The sequence below is a fragment of the Biomphalaria glabrata genome, chromosome 14 (genome assembly GCF_947242115.1).
Source record: "Biomphalaria glabrata chromosome 14, xgBioGlab47.1, whole genome shotgun sequence".
Classification (NCBI taxonomy): Eukaryota; Metazoa; Mollusca; class Gastropoda; family Planorbidae; genus Biomphalaria; species Biomphalaria glabrata.
Window position 1 is genome coordinate 13,430,120 of NC_074724.1, and position 21,020 is coordinate 13,451,139.

At 34.6% G+C, this 21,020-nt stretch overlaps 1 protein-coding gene across 4 annotated transcripts in view; it reads left to right on the forward strand.

The window, feature by feature from the left end:
- The window catches only part of LOC106068145 (uncharacterized), a 34,700-nt gene that overhangs the window by 1,335 nt on the left and 12,345 nt on the right, over positions 1 to 21,020 (forward strand). The window contains exons 2-9 of one of the 4 annotated variants that reach the window (XM_056011515.1): positions 1,703 to 1,729; positions 2,404 to 2,562; positions 5,669 to 5,830; positions 7,765 to 7,863; positions 11,217 to 11,309; positions 14,542 to 14,661; positions 17,501 to 17,647; positions 20,318 to 20,515. In XM_056011515.1, the coding sequence (XP_055867490.1) occupies positions 1,703 to 1,729; positions 2,404 to 2,562; positions 5,669 to 5,830; positions 7,765 to 7,863; positions 11,217 to 11,309; positions 14,542 to 14,661; positions 17,501 to 17,647; positions 20,318 to 20,515 (1,005 nt within the window). Of the gene's footprint in view, positions 1 to 1,702; positions 1,730 to 2,403; positions 2,563 to 5,668; positions 5,831 to 7,764; positions 7,864 to 11,216; positions 11,310 to 14,541; positions 14,662 to 17,500; positions 17,648 to 20,314; positions 20,516 to 21,020 lie in introns of all 4 variants that reach the window. The other 3 variants (XM_056011516.1, XM_056011514.1, XM_056011517.1) reach the window with 3 other exon arrangements.

Sequence of the window (21,020 nt, forward strand, 5' to 3'; positions counted from 1 at the left end):
AAATTAAATAACAGTGTTTTTTATGCTGAGTGACATCATTGCTTAACGACTAAAGAAATAGGCTCATTATTATTTTTAATTGATATTTTAATTAAGCTGAGCCAAATCTCAATATATACTCCCAGAATAGGATGAGCAAAAGAGATTTGAGCAAACTAACACAAGATCTTTATAATAGCTTTTGATATGAAAAGTACAAAATATATGCATTCGTTGACTCTCAATATATTATGTATATTTGACTCGAGATCAAAGCTTATAGGATTATGTGAAATGTTTCATTTGACTACACAGGCGCATTTGCAATCAACATTTATTATCACATTTCTTACAGACTAAGCCATTGTTCAACCGATTTCAAGCTTTCTAATCCATTTATATCAGACGCCATTTACTTAAGCGATCAGAAACTTTTTAGCCTGTTCCGTAGTCATAATGGAAGCTCACATTTACATTTTGTCCCTCTATCTATCTATCTATCTATCTATCTATCTATCTATCTATCTATCTATCTATCTATCTATCTATCTATCTATCTATCTATCTATATCTATCTATCTATCTATCTATCTATCTATCTATATCTATCTATATCTATCTATCTATCTATCTATCTATCTATCTATCTATCTATCTATCTAGCTATCTATCTATCTAGCTATCTAGCTATCTATCTATCTATGTTTGTATTTTTTTTAGAGATCTAAACATGAAAATTAATCCAAAAAAGTGTATTTATAGCAAAGACAAAAAAATGTATTTAGTTATTTTCATTACAAAATAAATCAATAAAATATCAACCCATAACGTTTTCTTGTAGAAGACCTTTCATTTTTTTCAAAACTTGGTTTAATATTTGGTCCAGCTTTGAGAAGTTTTGTATTTTTTTTATTGCTGCTTATTTCTTTTTGTATCCAAGTAAACATGCGAGAATGGAACGCTATTAACGAAAAATTCGCTTCTTTTATCATTTTTCGCAAAGCTTATATCAACTCACTTTGTCTGTCTGGTAAAAAGTGTGTTCACTTTATTTCTCCCATTGCCTATCTCGGATAAACTTGACAATAGGCACACTTATTTCCTGTGACTGACAAAATAAGAATCAATAAAATAAAGTAAACAATTAGTTCATTAATTATTGGAAATTCATTATTTTGTTTGACATCGAACAAGGAAAAGAACCTGTACAGACAGATGTGGTGATATAAGTGCATTCGTCTTCTTTAAAGTTTGTGTAGAGAATTAGGTCGTCCCTTAAAAGTTTGAAAATAACAATAGATAGCTAAGAAACATTATATTTTCATAAGCACTTTAGTGGCACAGTGGTTAGTGTCTTGGCTTGAGAAGACTAGAGTCTTAGACTTCGAATTAAAGGAGTACAACTGTAAAAAAAAAAAGTTAAAAGTAAACTTAGTCCAAATACCCCCCCCCCCCTTTCCCAATCATGTTCCAAATTGGTCTAGACAAGTAAAAGGATCATAGCGGCGTCATAGCGCGTTAGATCAAGCATGACATTAGTTTAAACAAACAAAAACAGTATTCAAAAATATTTAAATTTGACTGATTTATTAGAGTTAATCTAGATCTATTACAATTAGATTACTTTACTCATTGATCAAATCACACTTAATATAAGATTTGTATAGTTTTTTTTTTTTTTTAAGTTTTTTTTTTTCTTATTATTATTTGCGTCAAATTTCAGAATGGTGTCGAATTCAAGTCTTAGCAGGTAATACAAATCCTCCTCTTTTCCTCTCTTACAAACGGCTTTTTTCTTCTTTCCTCTCCTTTCTGACTCTACCGCCAATCTTCCTCACCTTCTCTAATTTCTTCAACCGCCTGTCTGTTTCTACAGCTTTCTTCTCTAGTCCTTCCTATTCCATCTCTCTTTTTTTCTCTTTTTCTTTTTTTTTTATTTTTAACTTTTTTTTAGTTTGTGTCTTTGTAGAATAGACTGCTTGATTACCTAATATAGGGTAATAATATGGGGTAATAATATAGGGTAATAATAATTAATATTTCATGTAAGAAAATTATGTGTAAGAGGAGAACATTAAAAGGAAAAGAAAGATAGAGAGACACATAAGAGAGAAAAAGAAGATAGATAGAGAGAGAGAACGGCCATTTTCAAGTAAATAAAACTAATGCTATAATTAACGGGCTGAAAATCTGTTATTTGGGGAAGCGTTAAAACACGAGCCTTTTTTTTTTGAAGTATCTAAAAAATGAAGGAACAGTCTTTCCCCCCCCCTCCGAAAAAAAAAACACTCCATAAATAAAGCGTGTCAACAATTCAACAGACTTACCAAGTAGGTAATATTAGCACTATTTAAATGTTTATTCAGTTTACCTTTGTATATTATAAAGCACTTTTGTGATCAAATCGAGTACTCTACATTTCAGAGTACTGTGAAAAAGGAGCCGAATATGTGAATAATATCTGCACTGATTGTGACATTGGGTTCTACAAAGAACTTCCAGGAAATGATTCTTGTACAAAATGTCCTCCTGGCTACACTACATTAGGAACAGGCTCTACATCTAATTCTAGTTGTAATATCCGTAAGATTTTGTGGTCTCTATGTCTCTCTCTGTCTCTCCCTCTCCCTCTCTCTCTCTCTCTCCCTCTCTCTCTGTCTCTCTCTGTCTCTCTCTCTAAAAAAAACAGAACCAAAAAAAAATATTTTTTTCTTTCATTGGCAGATCAAATAAATAGAAACTGAGATGATAATTGAACAGTATACATGTCATCAGGGCCAGTATACATGTCATCAGGGCCAGTATACATGTCATCAGGGCCAGTATACATGTCATCAGGGCCAGTATACATGTCATCAGGGCCAGTATACATGTCATCAGGGCCAGTATACATGTCATCAGGGCCAGTATACAGGTCATCAGGGCCAGTATACATGTCATCAGGGCCAGTATACATGTCATCAGGGCCAGTATACAGGTCATCAGGGCCAGTATACAGGTCATCAGGGCCAGTATACATGTCATCAGGGCCAGTATACATGTCATCAGGGCCAGTATACATGTCATCAGGGCCGCCGATACCAATCGTGCAATGTGTGTATTGCAAGCAGGGGGACGAATTTAGGGGGGGTGGACCAATCATAAGGTTCCAAGGTTCCTTAATTTTTCTTGTACATTTTGGTTTAATAATAAACAAAATTACTTAAATATTTGAGATAAATTCTAACGATTCCCTTATCCTTTGAAAACTTAGAGGGGGGGGGGGGGCGATATTCGTACAATCAATGCTTTTTGTAAAATAATAGGTGCCGGTACTCAATGATGAATTGCCTATTAACAACTAATAAATTAATAATAAAAGTTAAAACGCAAGAAAAGTAATAATTTGAAAATGGTACGGTTACGCCGTACCGGTGCGTACCGTCACAAAAAAAAAAGCACTGCGTACCATAAGAAGTTATTTTGGAAACTTTATACTTATACAAAAAAATAATAAAAATAAATAAATATATGGAGTGTCGCGCGAGAGTTTCCTATGTTTTTTTTTGTTTTTTTTATTGGCGCCGACTCATTTCCGGTCTTAAATTTTCGCGGCCTGTTTGTGATATTTGTTCAAGTTGAATCCTGTTACATTCCTGTACGTTGATCTAGTAATTAAAAAGTCAATTTTAAAAACATTTTGTATTTTATTTTAAATGGCTTTTAGTTTAGAGTAGAATATTTTTGGCCGATTATAGAGTCTAGATGTAGATCCACATAAAGTTCATTTGCGTTCTAGGTTAAAATGCATTTTAATTATCTTCTTTACGTAGTAAAATAAGTTAAAACCGTATCTATTTTATTAATATTTATTATTAGATCTACTTAATATTGAATTATATATAGAGGTGGGGCGGCGCGACGTCCTAACAAAAAGGGGGTATTATAGAGTGTGTGTGTTTCCCAGGCGACGGTAAGAAGGGGTTTAGCACTTGATTGATGGTTATACATTGACGATGATGAAATTATCGTCGTGCAAATTTGAAACTGCAGACGATCTTGAGACATCAAAGAGTAAAGATGCTGTTTTGTTGTGAGCTAGATTCTGTTTAAATATCAGTTTATTTCATTACTATTAGATCTATAATTCATCTCAAGTGAAGATTGTAAAAACAGTTAAATTGAGTTTTTGCTCACATAAGAAGTTTGATCAAGTTATCTAAAGTTTATTTATTAAAAATATAAAGCGCCTACATTGGTTCAGTTGTACTAGCTGTTTGGAGCAACAAGCCAACGACCAACCAATAATAAGGGGAGGGGGTGGCGAAAAAAAAAAGTTTTATTTTCAGTGTTATTTATCTGAATATTAGTAAAATTACATTGTTTTAAATATCCAAATATCTTAAGTAGGAGATGTCGTTTCATCTTCTAATAGGACTTTGTCAAATGTAGACCGTTTTTTTTGCGAGACGTGCATGCAACAATATAAGTCAAAACGTTTTGACAAAAACATTTCAAAACGTTTCCGCTAGTGTGATTCTTCGGGATGTTTTATTTGTTTCGGAACGGTCGAAATTCTTATGACAATTCCACTTCATCATGTTGACGACTTTTGTGTGAAAAAAAAGATCCGCGACAGAGAAGTCTAACTTAACACAAACAATATTTTTTAAAAGATCACGCCCAGTACAGACATCCGAACGCTTTATGTTGGCCTTCTCTATATTGTTACGAATCTCACTATCGAGGCTCTCTGCCAAACTGCACCACATGACACCGCCAACTGAAAGAACTTGACAACTCAGGGCTCCAATATAACGTAATACTTTAATGTTCAATAAATCAAAGCCACAATTGGTTACAACGTAACACAGACTGTACTAAAGCTTCACACTCCGACGTATCAACAATGCAACGCTGTATCAACTCTCCGCCTCTTCCTAGACTTGCAATTGATTCTCTGTTCCAGACCGACTTCACCTAGAATGTTTTTTGACTCCGACTTCGACTCGTACTTATGGTTCCTACTGGCCTTCTAGAACCGGACGGAACATCGATCCACCCTTCAGGTTAATGACATGACCACATCCCTCATGACGCTCCTGAGCTCTATTCACTCTGGATGTTTCAACAAACTTCGCCAGTCATCGCAGTTGACCGTCCTGGCTCGTCACGGTTGACCGCTCGTCTAGTGCTTGGCGATTTGTGTCGGCTGTCAATATACACAACTACCCCTACCTGTGTCACCACCAGATTTATTACAATATATTAAAAACAAGGTGAAAATCGACATTTAGAACTTTGTAATTTGTATAAAATACATGAGCTTCCCAAGCTTTATTGTTGTTGAAACTAACATCAGTTGATCATTGTGCTGACCACATGACACCCTAGTTAATCTATTCTGTCCCCCCCCCTGAAAAAAAAAATAGCTTTACATTATTCGAAAGGTCATAATACAAAACCGCTACTTTTAATATACTGGAGAGACTACTATCCATTATCCTGGAACAGTGATTCCCAAACCTTTTCCATAACGGAACATTTCAAACATCATTTAGCGGAACACTTTGTTGTTTTATTTTGTAGATAGATTAATTTACGTGTTGGCCTAGCAGTTAATTATTCCAGTTGTTTGTAGAGCACCTATTAAGACCATGTTTATTATATGATTTGTAACAGTTTTGATTTTTATTTATATGCTAAACAGTACATTGTGAACAAGGATTTTTTTCAAGAGATAACATTTCCTGCTCTATTTGCCCAAATGGAACCTATAAAAATTTGACTGGAAATCAGCCATGTGTAAAATGTCCTATGAACACAACAACGCCAAGAGGTGGTGGTACTGACATCAAAGATTGCTCTCTGGGTAAGTTTTCTTTCCTTTTTATATTTTTTTAAAATTAAATAATGAAAAAATATCCCTATAAACTACTCATTTACAGTATTTAAACAAAGATCCGTGTATATATTTCTTAATTTTCTTTTTTGATAATAATTCGAACTTTACCGATTCAAAAATTTCACCATAGCGCAATTATTGTTTTACACTAACTGAGACCCGGACCCTTCCTACACTACATTTCAAATAGTTGGTATATATATAAATATATTGCCCATAACACCCATAAACCCATTACAAAACGGCCCGCATTGAAACGGTTCCCCATCCCCAACACAGTTTTGTAGGCTACACATTCTTTGTCTTTTTTTTTTCTTTCATCCTTCAAACGAAGGGCCTACAAATTTCTATTAAAGAGTATGCACACAAAAACCTAGGCTTATTAGTTATAGCCTTCCTACTCCGTGCACAATAATGCCACCCACATATACACACACTAATTTTAAATGGAACCCACCCCTTTCGCGTAACAATTTGAACAAAAAAAACAACAACATCACTACTCACAAAATAGTATAGTCCAATCTTAATTTTTATTTTGTCAATCATGGAACTTGAACTTATGTGTAACCTTATTTAAAATAACCATTCTTCACAAACCGTATTAAACAGCCCCTTTTAAAAAAAAAACAAATCACACGGACGCACACTTTAAATATGCACCTACATTCACTGTGCCAATTTTAGGATTTGTTAATGTTTATTCTGAAATAGAAGCATACTTGCATCTGTACCCAGAGGAGAATTACATGTATAAATTCTGACTTGAATAGAGGCATTGTAAAAAGAAAATGACGCTAAACTACAATAATTATATTGCATGGGTTAATTATAATTCTAAACTTACAGACAAGTTTAATTTTTAAATCATCTTTTTATTTATAGAATATAGAATTTTCATGCTACGATTTTTGTTGTTTTTTCTTGTTCTAACGAATCACTTTGTAGTTTGTATGTTTATATCATGCACATATTTTATTGGAATTTTGTTTCCGAACATTAGTTTCAGTTATTTTGGGTCCAGTACAAAGTTTGTTGTTTAGTTGTGATACTACTCTAACGAATCAACAACACAAAGGCTTAAGCATTCCTTGTATTGTAGATTGTTGTTTTACACAATTCGGATGTTCCTTCAGAGTTGAAGATAATTACTTCCTAGTCCAAACCTCCCGCAGGACGACGGGGGATGGGAGCGGGCAGGGTTGAACCCTGGACCATCGATAAATCTGAACGACAGTCCAGCGCGCAAACCGCACGACCAGGCAGCCATCCTACAAATACAGATTCATACAAATAATCCTATCTCATTAGCTACAAATGTATTACCAGACTACATTACAAACATTCCTATTAATCGCTAAGTCGACCTTTAATCGGGCTATTGCGTTTAATAATACAAAATGAATTAAAGCGCTAAGTCGACCTTTAAGCGGGCTAATGCGTTTAGTTATACAAAATGAATTAAAGCGCTAAGTCGACATTTAATCGGGCTGTTGCGTTTAATAATACGAAATGAATTAAAGTGCCAAGTTGACCTTTACTCGGGCTATTGTGTTTAATAATACAAAATGAATTAATCAGAATCCTGATACTCCTCAACCATTTCAAAACTCACTATAAGAACAGACGTCTGGCTCTATTGTTAAGTTTGTGTATATAGGAACAAAATGAGTTTCAGCTTCTATTCAAAGAATCGTTGTCGTTCTGCTATCTCATCGAATTCCTTTTCTTCTTATAATATACCTACAGTAAATATTCAAGTTAAAACGTTTTAAACTAATGCCGTACTTTTCGATTCACAGCACATAACTTTGTCTTGTTATTCCATTCACTATAAGCTATCCATTGTCTGTTTTCAGCTTTTCTAAACAAAATAATATAATGATAATATTTTTGTTTAGATTGTCCGACCATTTGCATACCAAATGACCCGTGTAAATATACAGGGACCAGCAGCTGTGTGTGCCCAACTGGATATTATGGACAACACTGTTCAAAGCGTAGGATTTTTTTTTCTAATGTACTCTCCTGCTGATACAACGGCGAATAACTATTATTCTGATAAATCAATGAATTTTTTTAAAAACTTTTTTTAACCGGTATCGATCTTTTTTTTTTTTGTATGATTATGTTTTTGTTTTTTTTTTTGTAAAATAATTTAGTCTTTAGATTTTTTTTTTCATACCTCACACCAATCGAGTCGTCAATGTGCGTGTGACTTAACCTTGAAAACTAGTTACTACATTGAGCGGCAAGTAGAATGAATTCATGTAGACATTTTTTTTCTCTCAGGGAAAATAATATGAGAACCTGTATCTTGTAATAGTGTGGAAACACTGTCTCGTGAAAGACTATGTATATAAATATATATTGTTACATATACTCATATACACTAAAATAATATTTTATTAAAATCTAATGAAAGGGAAATAACTTCATATTTAAAGCCTTATTTTGATGTGGTATGATTTATTTCCCCTTTTTTATATTAAATACTTGTAATAAATTACAATATATAGAGATAGATTACTATAGTATATGACCATTTGCGAAGGAGTACGGAAGACCATCGTAAACTGTGTTTTAGCCTATTTTTTCATCAATATTTTGTGTGTCTTTTCCAACGTTCGAAACGCACCATTGTTCCATAGACGTGTATACATTGACATTTTGATACATAGAGTCAATGAACTCAATTGAAACGCGGGTAATACATATTTAAGAAGACGGACATGTTACCAGAGGATTCAGAAGACACTTGTAGTTAGTGTAACATTATTGTTTAAAGCTAGACATTTTTTCACTGGTAGTTACTTCTTTTATATTTCCCTTTTTTTAAAAAAATATAATTGCCATTCAAAATTAGATGTTGCGGACATTGCAATAGATGTAGCATAAATATTTTGAAATTACTGTCCATCAAACGGGTAGCTAAACTCCATTGCGGGATCAAACAATATTTCAATGGGGAAGATTTTAGCATGTCGTGAAGTAATTGAAACTAGTAATACGCGGTCTTTTTATGGAAGGTCATTAAAGGTCATTAAAAAAAAAACACGAGACATCCCAGGACCATAGATCTTGAAAAAAAAGAACGTTCCCTAAGAAAATGTAATGAGGATTTTTTTGGCGGTTTGTTTTTATTTCAATAGTTCCAGCAGGAATTAAAAAACCTCCATGCGTCATTTGTTTGGCCTGTAGGAAGAGACGTCCGAGCTTTGGCGATCAGGACGTCCAGTATTTTAGTTTTACAGCTGACGGAGTCAAGACATACAGACTTAACTCAGGTGGCAAACAACACAATCAAAATTTAGCGGCCGTAGAAGATTCGTATTTGGTTGCTCTCAGAATTGACATAGTTCGAGCTATGATTGAGCCGTATTCCATGCTAAATTCAGTGCAATATCCTTATCTAATGACATTTTTCACAGGAGTGTAGTTGACATGTCTGCTGATATTATTATCAGATAATTCAGGAAACGAGATCTACTCCACCAGCAATATTTAGCATCCAGCTTGATGAATTCACAGACACTGAAAATTGTTCACAACTACTGGTTGACGTGATTTTGAAGACAGGTTTCTATTTTGCGAACCTCTTGAAACAACTTCTACATCACGTGATATGCTTGACAACGTTGGTTCATTTGTTAAAAGAAGTGTACAAATCTCATAGAAACATAGTTCTAGTTTCTGCATAGATGGTTCTCCATGTATGGCTTGATGTCGGTCTGGATTTGAACGATTGGCAGGCTAAAGAATGAGCCACCAAAAATTGTCATCGAAACTCACTGTATAATTCATGGACATATATTAGCGACGAAGCCACAATTACAAGCATCGCGTCTATAGCGGTGCAGGTAACAAATTATTTATTTTCAATACTATTAAAACAATTCTGAATCAAGTGTTTACAGTCATATCCCTATTCTGAATCAAGTGTTTACAGTCATATCCCTATTCTGACTCAAGTGTTTACAGTCATATCCCTATTCTGAAAATTGTTTTTACGCCTTCTTCTTCCAACAAGATATCTTTGCGAAACATCTAGTTTGTGAGTTATCAAGTCTAAATTCATAGATGGACTGGATGTTGAAGAGGACTTTCGTTGTGGTCTTAGAACACAGAAACATCCTCAACCTTCGTATTTACCTGGGCGTGTTTGCTAATACTGTTGCAACAACATTTTCGAAACAATGTAGTTTACTGTTTCAAAGACAGTACGTTTTGCAAGCTTAGACCGACTTTTCAAATATTCACTTAAGTATTGTTATAAACCTGGTGGCGGCACAGATGGGGGTAGTGGTGTGTGTGTGTAGTCAGCCGACGGAAATCGACCCAGGCCAGCGCTAGACGAGCGGTCAACCGTGACGAGTTACGACGATCGGCCGGTTCGGGAAGGATCGACGTCGTGAACAGAGCTCAAGAGTGTCACGAGGGATGTAGTCATCTGACCACCGAGAATGGTCGAGCGACGTTCTGTCCGGTTCTAGAAGGCCAGCAGGGACCCTATATAAAGAGCGAAGGTATCAGAGACCAGGAGTGACAACTTCCCGATCTACAGTTCGTTACAACGGCTCAGTACAAGTCAGAGGCGAGACAGAGAGATCAGTGCAAGAGTTGATACGGCGGAGAGATATTTGTACAGTCTTGTGTTACGTGCTGCCAATTGTACAGTATTGGCTGTTATTTATTGACATTAAACTATTACGTTATTTTGAAGCCCAGAGTTGTCAAGTTCTTTAAGTTGGTGGTGTCTGGTGCAGTTTGCAGAGAGCCTGGATAGTGAGATTCGTAACAGTATGCAATATATATATATATTAAATGTTCACTTAAAAAATAAAGAAATGAAATTCGTAAAAATACACGTTATTTTAGATAATTTAAACAAAAGTTTATTTACACTAAATACAATTACATAAAGTTTTTGCTATGTTCACTTTCTATGAAAAATAAACATCATGGATGTCAGTGTTATACATTATTTTATTACGATTTTATAACATTAACAAAATCATATTCACATCTGCCTTGGGGGTCGCCGTCTAGATGGGAATAATATTAGGGGGCCACCCAACTAGCTAAAACACTTGAGAAACACTGATTAACAGATTTGTTTTGGATATTTCTGCTTTTTGCCAAGATATAATTTTTAGCCATTTACATTCCACACCCAAATGGGTTTCATCAGGTGACCACACCCGCCCCTAGTGACTCTACTGATATTTATATATATATATATATATATATATATATATTATATATATATATCACCTTCAACTTTTGTATCTGTCTAATTTCACGCCCAAATTCTATACTTTTTAATCAAATACTTCATGCCCAATGCTTTCAGGCTGTAGCCCAGGATGTCTAAACGATTCATGTCACAAAGTCAACGGCAAATGTGATTGTAAGGAAGGATATTACGGTGACAAGTGCTTGAAAAGTAAGCATTTCTTAAAATATATATATATCTTAATATGCGAGGTTTTTACAAAGCTATTATCAGCTCATTCTTTTGCACAATTATTTCGTTTAACCGATAAAACAAGATTCAATCAAAAATTTTTTTTTTACAATTTCTTAATTAACTCTTGGTAATTAATTATTTCGTTTAGTATCTCGAACAAGGGAAACAAACTGTACTTGACTGATGTGTAGGTATTAGAAAAATTAGTTTCCTCTATACTTTGTAGAGAGAAATAGGCATAGGTGTAGCTAGCAATGTGTGGGTGATGCTGGCCGCTCTATCAAGTGGTAAGAGGCATCCAACTAAGGATACACTTTCTCAATAAAAAAACATCATATTTTATAAACATGAACAAAATACTTTATTTGAAATGTTAACTACAAATGTGGTTCTTTGGTACTTTATTAATCTCCTGTGTTCCTTCTTAAATTAAATACATGTTGTAGACCAGGTTATATCAAATTTACTAGATTTGTTTAATTTCTCTCTTACATGCCCACTTTTTTTTTTTTTGGGGGGGGGGTATATGGTACAGGTTGCTTATATTTCTATATGATGTTCATGGAAAATGAGGGGTGGCGCCAATATCTTGTACCTTGCCCCGGGCGCATGTTGTTGGTTTTTTTTTTATTTAGAGCTTATAAATATTGGCCTACCTCTAGACTCTAGATAATTTTCATTGATATTTTAATTTCAGTTTGAATCATTTTAGCTTCAGTCATTAAAAAAAAAACTGTTCCACTTGTAAATTTTTTATGATCCCAGAACATTGACAGTGATATCACAATTTTTTATTCCAATTATCTTATTATATGTGGGTGTTGTTTTTTTTTCATCACTAGCTTGTTAATTATAATACTGTAATGTAAATAGCATTTTAGGTATTGCTCAAGACTAACAAGTCATGTTGGCCCAGATAGTTCTAGCTCAAACTGAGACATGGTCATCTCAGGTAGAAATGGTTGATGGTAGGTGTCACAATCATCAATGGTGTCTGATGTCACAATCTAAGATGGTGCCAGATGTCACGTTCAATCTTGATAGTGGATGTCAGATGTCAAGATCTATGAGGATGCTATGATGAATGTCACGTTGTAGATTATCTTGATCTGTATCACACCATCAATGATCGTGATTGCCGAGGATCTTGAAATAATCTTTCAATAAGATGATCGTATAGAAGTATCTAGATCTATGTTGATAATACGATCATTCATAATGTTGCCAGTTGATAAGAGGATCATCTATATCTAGCAGTTACTATTTGCCAGTACGATCTAAGTACGTTCTATATTCAATAAAGAAACTTCTCTTCGACTAAAAACAATTACTTTAATTCAGAACTTGAAAACACTATATACAAATAATTACAATGGTTAAATGTACAAGAATTGAATAACTGATCTACACATTAATATATCTGAGTCTTGATACAAAGAAAATATATATTCTCAATTTCACGTTACATACAAGTTAGATGTTATCACTACACGTTCCAAACACACGACTGAAGTCCAACTAGCTTCTAGCCGGGCTCTAGAGCGTCATCACGTGATCAACAACCTTCTCCTGCAAGACCAACCAATAAATGCAGCCCAATGTACAACGATTAATATTTCGAAACCAATGAAGTTCATTTTGAAAGTGAAAGTAATGCATGTTTGGTTTTTTCCCGAGCTAGGTCAAGTTCTGCCGGCTAGCTAAATAGACTGTTACCATATATGGATATAGTGTACGTGACAGTAGGTATCAAAGAGTGCAAAGGATAAAAATACTACTTGAAAAGAATCTTGGATATCGTTCCCTTTCTCTAAAAACATCTGGCACTCAATGGGCATCGTGAACAAGTCGAAGAAGAATTGCATAGACAATATCTAGGTCATTTCTTGGAGTTTGTGAGAACTTCTAGCATGCGGCAGATAGTTTGTCAACAAGGGTCTTTAGCTGACTAGCAGGAAGGCCTCCTTAATGTTTGTATTCTTTCAAAGAGCCAGTATCAACGTATAGAATGTGTTCTACTGTCTATGACGATAGCTACAGCTCTCAATGAAATTTATGATATCAATTTCATTTTTACAAGCATAAACATTATTATTGCAAACATTCAACTGTCCTCAGCCTCCTACAGTCACTCTTACATTCCGAAAGCTGTATAAAAGTCAGACAAATATCTCGTCCCTTCCTAATGTACAATCAAATATTGAATTAAGAAAAGTGGGTGCTCTGTTTCCGGTTGATTTAGTAAAATAAGCGACATATTATTTTATTTAAAATAGCAGATCGAGTAAAGCAATAGTTACAAATAGAACCAAATTGTATTAACTCTTGAAGATGCCAGAAATTTAAGTTGCGCTCCTTTGCCAAAAACTCGTTTTGTATGTATGATATGGATTTCGATATCACGTATTTTTTTACGGGCATGCTACCCTTCCTCATAGTGGCGCCTGGGTGGAAACCATCGTAAGAGGAAACGATTAGGCTAAAGGGTAGCGAAACAAGACTGCCCAAGGGGGTGCGAGAGCATCTTCATTGCACTGTTCGGAGTTGTAATAAAAACACTCACAACTTTGTCACAATCCAGGCGCTGTTCCTCAAGGGGCCGTTACATAAATGGCGTGCCCGCACGGTTAGCTTGGTATAGAAAAGGAAAATGGCGGGGGTCTTAGTGTACGTGGCCTCTTGCTGCGAGTCTGACCCACCCGTCATACAGAACAGTGTAAACTGTTCTCATCCAGGCCGGTGAGAGGGAGCTCTTGTTCACTTTTGCTGGCCTAGAGTTCCAAGAGCCGAACGCTAAACTCTACCTGACAGTTTAAGAAGAAGAAGAACACCTGATACTCGCCCTAAAATATCGTTTACTTTCTTTTTATTTTCATTGCTTACCAAACAGCGTAGACAACTCAGCCTCTAGAGACCACCTTTCAGCTATAGGGAAAATAAAATTTCTTTTCTAGATTGTTTGGTTTGTTCCTTAGCGTTTCGGAAGTTCCTTGAAAATGAGATTAGAAATTCCTAGACCAGACCTCATGAAGATTAGAAACAAAATGGGTTACTTCGTCTTGAACTAGGGACAGACCGTACACATACCACGATCATGCACAGAAATCTTATCTTCTAATTAATCTATTACTCCATGAATTCTTATTAAGTGAAAATCATTTGAGATGATTAATAAGATTTAATTACTATTTTGTAAAAAAAACAACAGCTGGTATGCTGGACAAAAGAAATAAATGGACCAGCCATTGTAAGAGTAACGGCTCAGAAGAAAAACGTTTCAAATCAGACCATTGCTCCATAGGCTGGTTTGGTGAATCATGTCAATACAGTGAGTGATGATTTTGTATCACAATTCATTTCTTTTTGCATTACGATTTTTTTAAACTTGAAATTATAGCAAAAGTCCTGTTCTTAATGTTTATATATATATATATAAATTGATATATACGTATAGCCAAGGTTGTGGAAAGCACAAAGTAAAAGTATTAGAGATGTCACCAAGTGATAAAATGCATTGCTTTTTTAAATAAATAGATTGTTTTGTAGGAATTTCCCATTTTTAGATACCAAATAAAACAATTTCATAACTATGTTTTACAGTTTGTTTGTTTTTGCCTTCTTTTAAAATTCTTTTTCTTTTAATCTTTACTACGTACAGAATTACTTTACGAGCCTTGCATGTAGCAAAGTCATACAGTATATCATAATGATTCTGTTTCCTACATAGATCTCACTCAATAGCAAGAATGTTTCAATCTATCTTTGAGAATTGTTTTCCATATTGAATGACACCCCAAAATGACAATTTTTTTGTATATATTTCCGTATATTTTAATGACTTTTTCGTATATTTTGCGATTTCGGGATAATTCCAGGAGTTACTGGTAAATAGACAGGAGGGCGCGGGAAATCTGTTTTAAGTTATAAAATGGTTTAATTAAAAATGTATACACCTTGAACTAGAGCGGGTCCTATGGAAGTGCGGATCCTTTGAAAGGTGGGGTCCCACTGCAGTCGCATAGTTTACTGTTGCCTAAGACCGCCATGCAAATTAGCGGCGTATCCCTCAACAGTTTAAACGAGAAGAAGTAAATGAAAGATTACTCTCTTATTTCTGCGCGGATAGTCCACGAGAAAACAAGGGGGGGGGGACACGTAGTCACAAAATAGCAGGGCCGGACCATTGTAACCAAGAAATATCACTCTTTTTTTTTTATTTCTACCTCACGTTAAAAAAAAGGGGGGGGGGTAATCTTCTCTGTAGTAACTATCGAGGCGACAGAGCACGCTCAAGAGCTTAGACACCATTTTTGCAACTCGGGCGGAGGGAGTTATCCTAGGTAATTCAAGAGGCGAACAAAAAAAGAGGGCCGAGGAGCAAGTAGTATTCATCCGTCACTAAATAGCAGAACTGGACTTAACAATTGTAGAGCCCTATGCGAAACAGATTTTGCGGGGTTACGTTTAAGTACGGATACGGATAATAAGTGAAAATTAAGAGTTTGCATTTGAATATAAATTTGTCTTTGCATTTTATTTATCGTTTACTACGTACGGAATTACTTTACGAGCCTTGCATGTAGGGAATCATACAGTACATCTATTTCCTACATAGATCACGCTCAATAGCAAAAATTACCAAATGTTTCAATCTATGTACGAGAATTGTTGATCTCAAGTAATTCTTCATTAGTTTGAGGCGAGAAGCTTCTTTCACTAGATTCCACAATTGTGGGTATTGCATAATGCCGTTTTTGGTTCTTTTTTTAACACGCGTAGGAGTGGCGTTTTCCATATTGAATGACACACCAAAATGACAATTTTCGTCTATATATTTCCGGAGATTTGTATGAGTTTTCAAAAGATTTTAATAATTTCCGTATATTTCCCGGGTTTTTTCGTATATTTTGCAATTTCAGGAGATTTCCAGGACCTCCTATTAAATCGACAGGACGCCGCGGGAAATCTGTTATTAGTTATAAAATGGTTAAATTTAATAATTTATACACCTAAAATTAGCGCGGGTCCTATAAAATAGCGGCGTATGCTACGCCTCCGGTCGACTAGTACTAATTTATTTTCTTATACAAACTCTTAAATTTCACTTATTATCTAAAATTGGCCCCGACTAATCCGTTAATGGTTAAGTCCGGCCCTTCTATATAGTGACGGGTGAAAACAGAGTAGTTTACTTGTTCTCTTTCCATGACTTGTTGGTCACAACGGTTAAATCGAGCTCTGCTATTTAGTAACGGGTGAATAATACTTGTTCTTCCCCCACACCCTCTTTTTTTTTCGCCTCTGAATTTACGTGGGATAACTCTAGTCCGTCCGACTTGCAGAAATAAAAGAGTGATCTTTCCATTACTTAATGTCCAAACTCTTGAGCCATGAAGAGAATTACATATTTATAAATTCTTACTGTATGAGTCTACATGCAGGATTCTTTGACTTGTTTGTTTTTTTCTTCCCACTTCCAATCCTCGGATCAGTTGAAATTTTGCAGGATTTTTCTTTTGTCGAAACCAATATACGAAATAATAAAAAGTAATTAATTAATTAATAAAGCAATTACTTGATGAATTATTAGTAATTAATTATTGTTGTTTTTTGTAGAAAAATAGGAGATAAGTGTTGCAGCAGTGAGAAATGGAAGTGTTGTGCCTTTTACTGTATAAGCTTTGTTGTTTTGTTTTTTATATATAAATTTGCATTGTTTGAAGTATTGGTTTACATAGGTCTTTATGTTTTATTTTGATATCTTCCTTTACAGAAGATCTGTTTGAAGTATTGGTTTACATAGGTCTTTATGTTTTATTTTTATATCTTCCTTTACAGAAGATCTGTTTGAAATATTGGTTTACATAGGTCTTTATGTTTTATTTTTATATCTTCCTTTACAGAAGATCTGTTTGAAGTATTGGTTTACATAGGTCTTTATGTTTTATTTTTATATCTTCCTTTACAGAAGATCTGTTTGAAATATTGGTTTACATAGGTCTTTATGTTTTATTTTGATATCTTCCTTTACAGAAGATCTGTTTGAAGTATTGGTTTACATAGGTCTTTATGTTTTATATTTTGATATCTTCCTTTACAGAAGATCTGTTTGAAGTATTGGTTGACATAGGTCTTTATGTTTTATATTTTGATATCTTCCCTGACAGGAGATCTGGGTGTGCTAGCCATCATGGACTATAAAGTTCTGAACGACAACAACGACAGGACCTGTGTGAAACAGAACAGTGTTAGAATTCTCTGGAACCATGAGATACAAACTATCACATGGATTAGATTGGTCTTCCAGAGCAACGGTAACAGAGTTCTCACGGCTCATGAAACGATAGCTAAGTGTTGTATTGAGTTAATAGTGTTGCAATTCTTAAAAGAAAATTATTTTTTTTTTAATTCAAACTTCTTTTTGTGAAATAATAATGCTTTAATTGCTAGGTTAGCTTTAATTAATAACAGAAGGGATTTTATATAAACTCCAACCTATGACGCTTTGTCGTGAAACGAACATTTGGTCTTTACGCTTGGCTCAGCTATTGTGTCATGTGGAACTGTTGCCACTAATAGAAGAAATGACCAAATCGAGTAACTGGCGCCTAAACCAGCTTCAAACGTAAGGAGCTTGACAGCCTTAGATTGATACCCACCTGTGAATATTCCAAATCACTCTTGAGTCAACACTGAGGAAACATCAGAAACGAGTGAACCTTAGGCAGCTTGCACCACATAATGCAATAGTCATGCTGATCGCCAAACTATAATAAACAGCTTCCTTTTTTTTTTTTTGCAAATAAGCTGTGTTGGCAACATCGTTCCGATAGTAGCTATGGCAAGACTTTCATCTCATATTGACAACTAAAGTTGGCCAACAGCATAAGGTCTGCCGATATGTTATTTTTATAAAGGTCTCGTAACAATAAAATAAAACTACGATTAATATGTCGGGGTTGTAATTTCGGCCATGGCTCGTCTGCCTGTATATGTATCTATCTTTGGGCTAGCTGACAGGGCAGCTTTTTTTTTTTACTTCCTCTTGACTGATGCAGCTTCGTTTCTTTTGCTCTTTGCCAAGTTCGTACCAGCACAGACAGACAGACCACACAAAATTAATAACGTCTATTCTCCTTTTGGGGGTTTCACATCATTGTTTGTGACATGAATTAGTGGGAATCACGAAGTATAACTTTTTGTTGTGTCTCACGTGAAAGTGAAAACCTAATCGAGATATATAGGCAGAAAATCTCGCTCTGGTTAGAGATTCAGTAGTAGTCGCCATGTACTTAAACTAGATGGATGTCTTACGTAGTTATTTCAATAATTTAGTATCAGTTGTGTACTTAGAATATTTTATTGGATTTGTGTAACATAATATGTGTTTCTTTATGGTGGACTTTGCTAGTTTAAGGTGTATTCTACTTTATAGTCAACTAGCCTGACATTACCTGCGGCCTGCGGGTCTTAGTTTGTGTTTACTAATCTAGTGAATTGGATTTAGATGTATTGAAAACTTTCTCTTTCGCTACGAAAATAAAATTAGTTTAGCGAAAATGGGTTTTCCCGAAGCCGATACATTCATATCTATTAAAAACGAAAGGAGCGATAGATCAATAGGATATAAAGTACAATTAAAACGGGTTTACCCGATTTGTTGAATGAATGGTATTATAAGTAAGTCAGGACGTTCTGAATTCGCAGATATATGAAACGAATTTATGTAAAAATGATTTTGAAACACAAATTTGAAGGTTAATTTTATTAAATAATGAAATCAATACACTATATTTTGCATTTTCATGTGTCAAAGTAAAAAACTATATGTGCAAAGTGTAGTTCTTAAAATTAGATCTAGATCTAAATCCTTTCGATCTTTTCTCATGTCAACATTGTAAACAAAGCCTAGATCCATATAATACTATAGCTTTAACAGAGTCGGTCCACTTTTTTTTAGAGGGTCTTAAGTTTGTTTTAGGGCTACAAAACATACACTACGGTCTAAGTTAGTACCCAAGGAACATTTCTGCCAAGTTTTATCAAGATTGGTCAAGCGGTTTTTATTTCTATTCCTAAAATACATACATACATACATTCATACATACATACATACATACATACACCTTACTTTCTACTTTATAGTATAGAGTATAGATTGTGTAAATGTCTGCTACGTGAGGACTTCATTGATTACTATTAATATTTGTTTTTCTGTGCTAATGGTAGTAGACATAAAAAGTAGTACAGCAACTCAAGTGAAACAAGACATCTTTCATTGCTTTAATATACACGATCAATTGACATTGTATATGTAGAAGCACATATAAGAATATATTAAAGCAGAAACTTATACAATTCTCGTTTTTCTTGAAAGCCTAAGTATAAAGGTTTTTTTCTGGGCGCGGTGTCGAGTGGTTAAGTGCATGGCTTTCGACCTAACCTGTATTGAGCTCGAATCTTGGTAAAGACTGGAATTTTGAATTTGTTTTTTTTGAGGTGCGCCTGAGTCCAACCTACTTTAAATAGTATCTGACTTGGGGAAAAGAAATAGCCCTTGGCAAAAGAAACAGATGACCTTGGCATCATCTGCCTTATAGATAGCAAGTTCTGAAAGGGGAACTATAAAACATATTAGCTCAATCTAGAACACAAGCTACAGTGCAAACCTGGGATTTTCCAACAAAGTAAATTTCCGCCTTGAATATTTCTTTTACATCGGCTAATCCAACAGGGGCTTCTTGTCAGTTTGAATAATAACACAAACAGTCACTTTCATCTTCTTTAAAGTATGCTACTTTTATATAAATAATTTTGTTACACTTTGACGTGCAGAACAAACAACACTATATTAACAACAGTTTAAAGTTGTTGTTTGTTTCCGCTATCGATTATTAAAAGTGATATTCAGTCAGATCTTGAAACAAAACGTAACATTTTATATGTTTTATAAAGACACTATTTTCAATGTGGTGTTTCAGAAGATGCCGATGAAATAGCCATACATTATTATGATGAAATGTTGAAAAGTACAACTTTAGTCTGTGGCCCTTCTGACTTAAGATATCACAAGTATGGAAACACATCAATAGATTTCAATTGTGAATACTCGTACTTCAGTGGTGCACTCCTCATAACATGGCAAAGTGACAGCCCTCTATGCTCTGTCCGTATTAGCGGAGGTATATAATTAGTTCAAAAATCTATTTATGCTTTTTTTTAGCTTTCCCGTAAAAGGAAAAGACGCTATTACATACACATATTGCCTCCGTCGGAGTAAAAGTCTCTATTACTTTTGTGTTTTGTTTGTCCGTCTGTCTGCCCGATACGTTTAGATACCAAAAAAAAAATCAACTATTGAAAATATCTGGTTAACCATTAAGGGTTATCCCCCAAAAAATTACAAATATATATATATATATTTATATAAAGAGAGAGAGAGAGAGGGGGGAATAGATAGATAGATAGGTAGATATATAGATAGATAGATGGATAGATAGATAGATGATAGATAGATAGATGATAGATAGATAGATAGATAGATAGATAGATAGATAGATAGATGATAGATAGATAGATAGATGATAGATAGATAGATAGATAGATAGATAGATAGATAGATAGATAGATAGATAGATAGATAGATAGATAGATGATAGATAGATAGATAGATAGATAGATAGATGA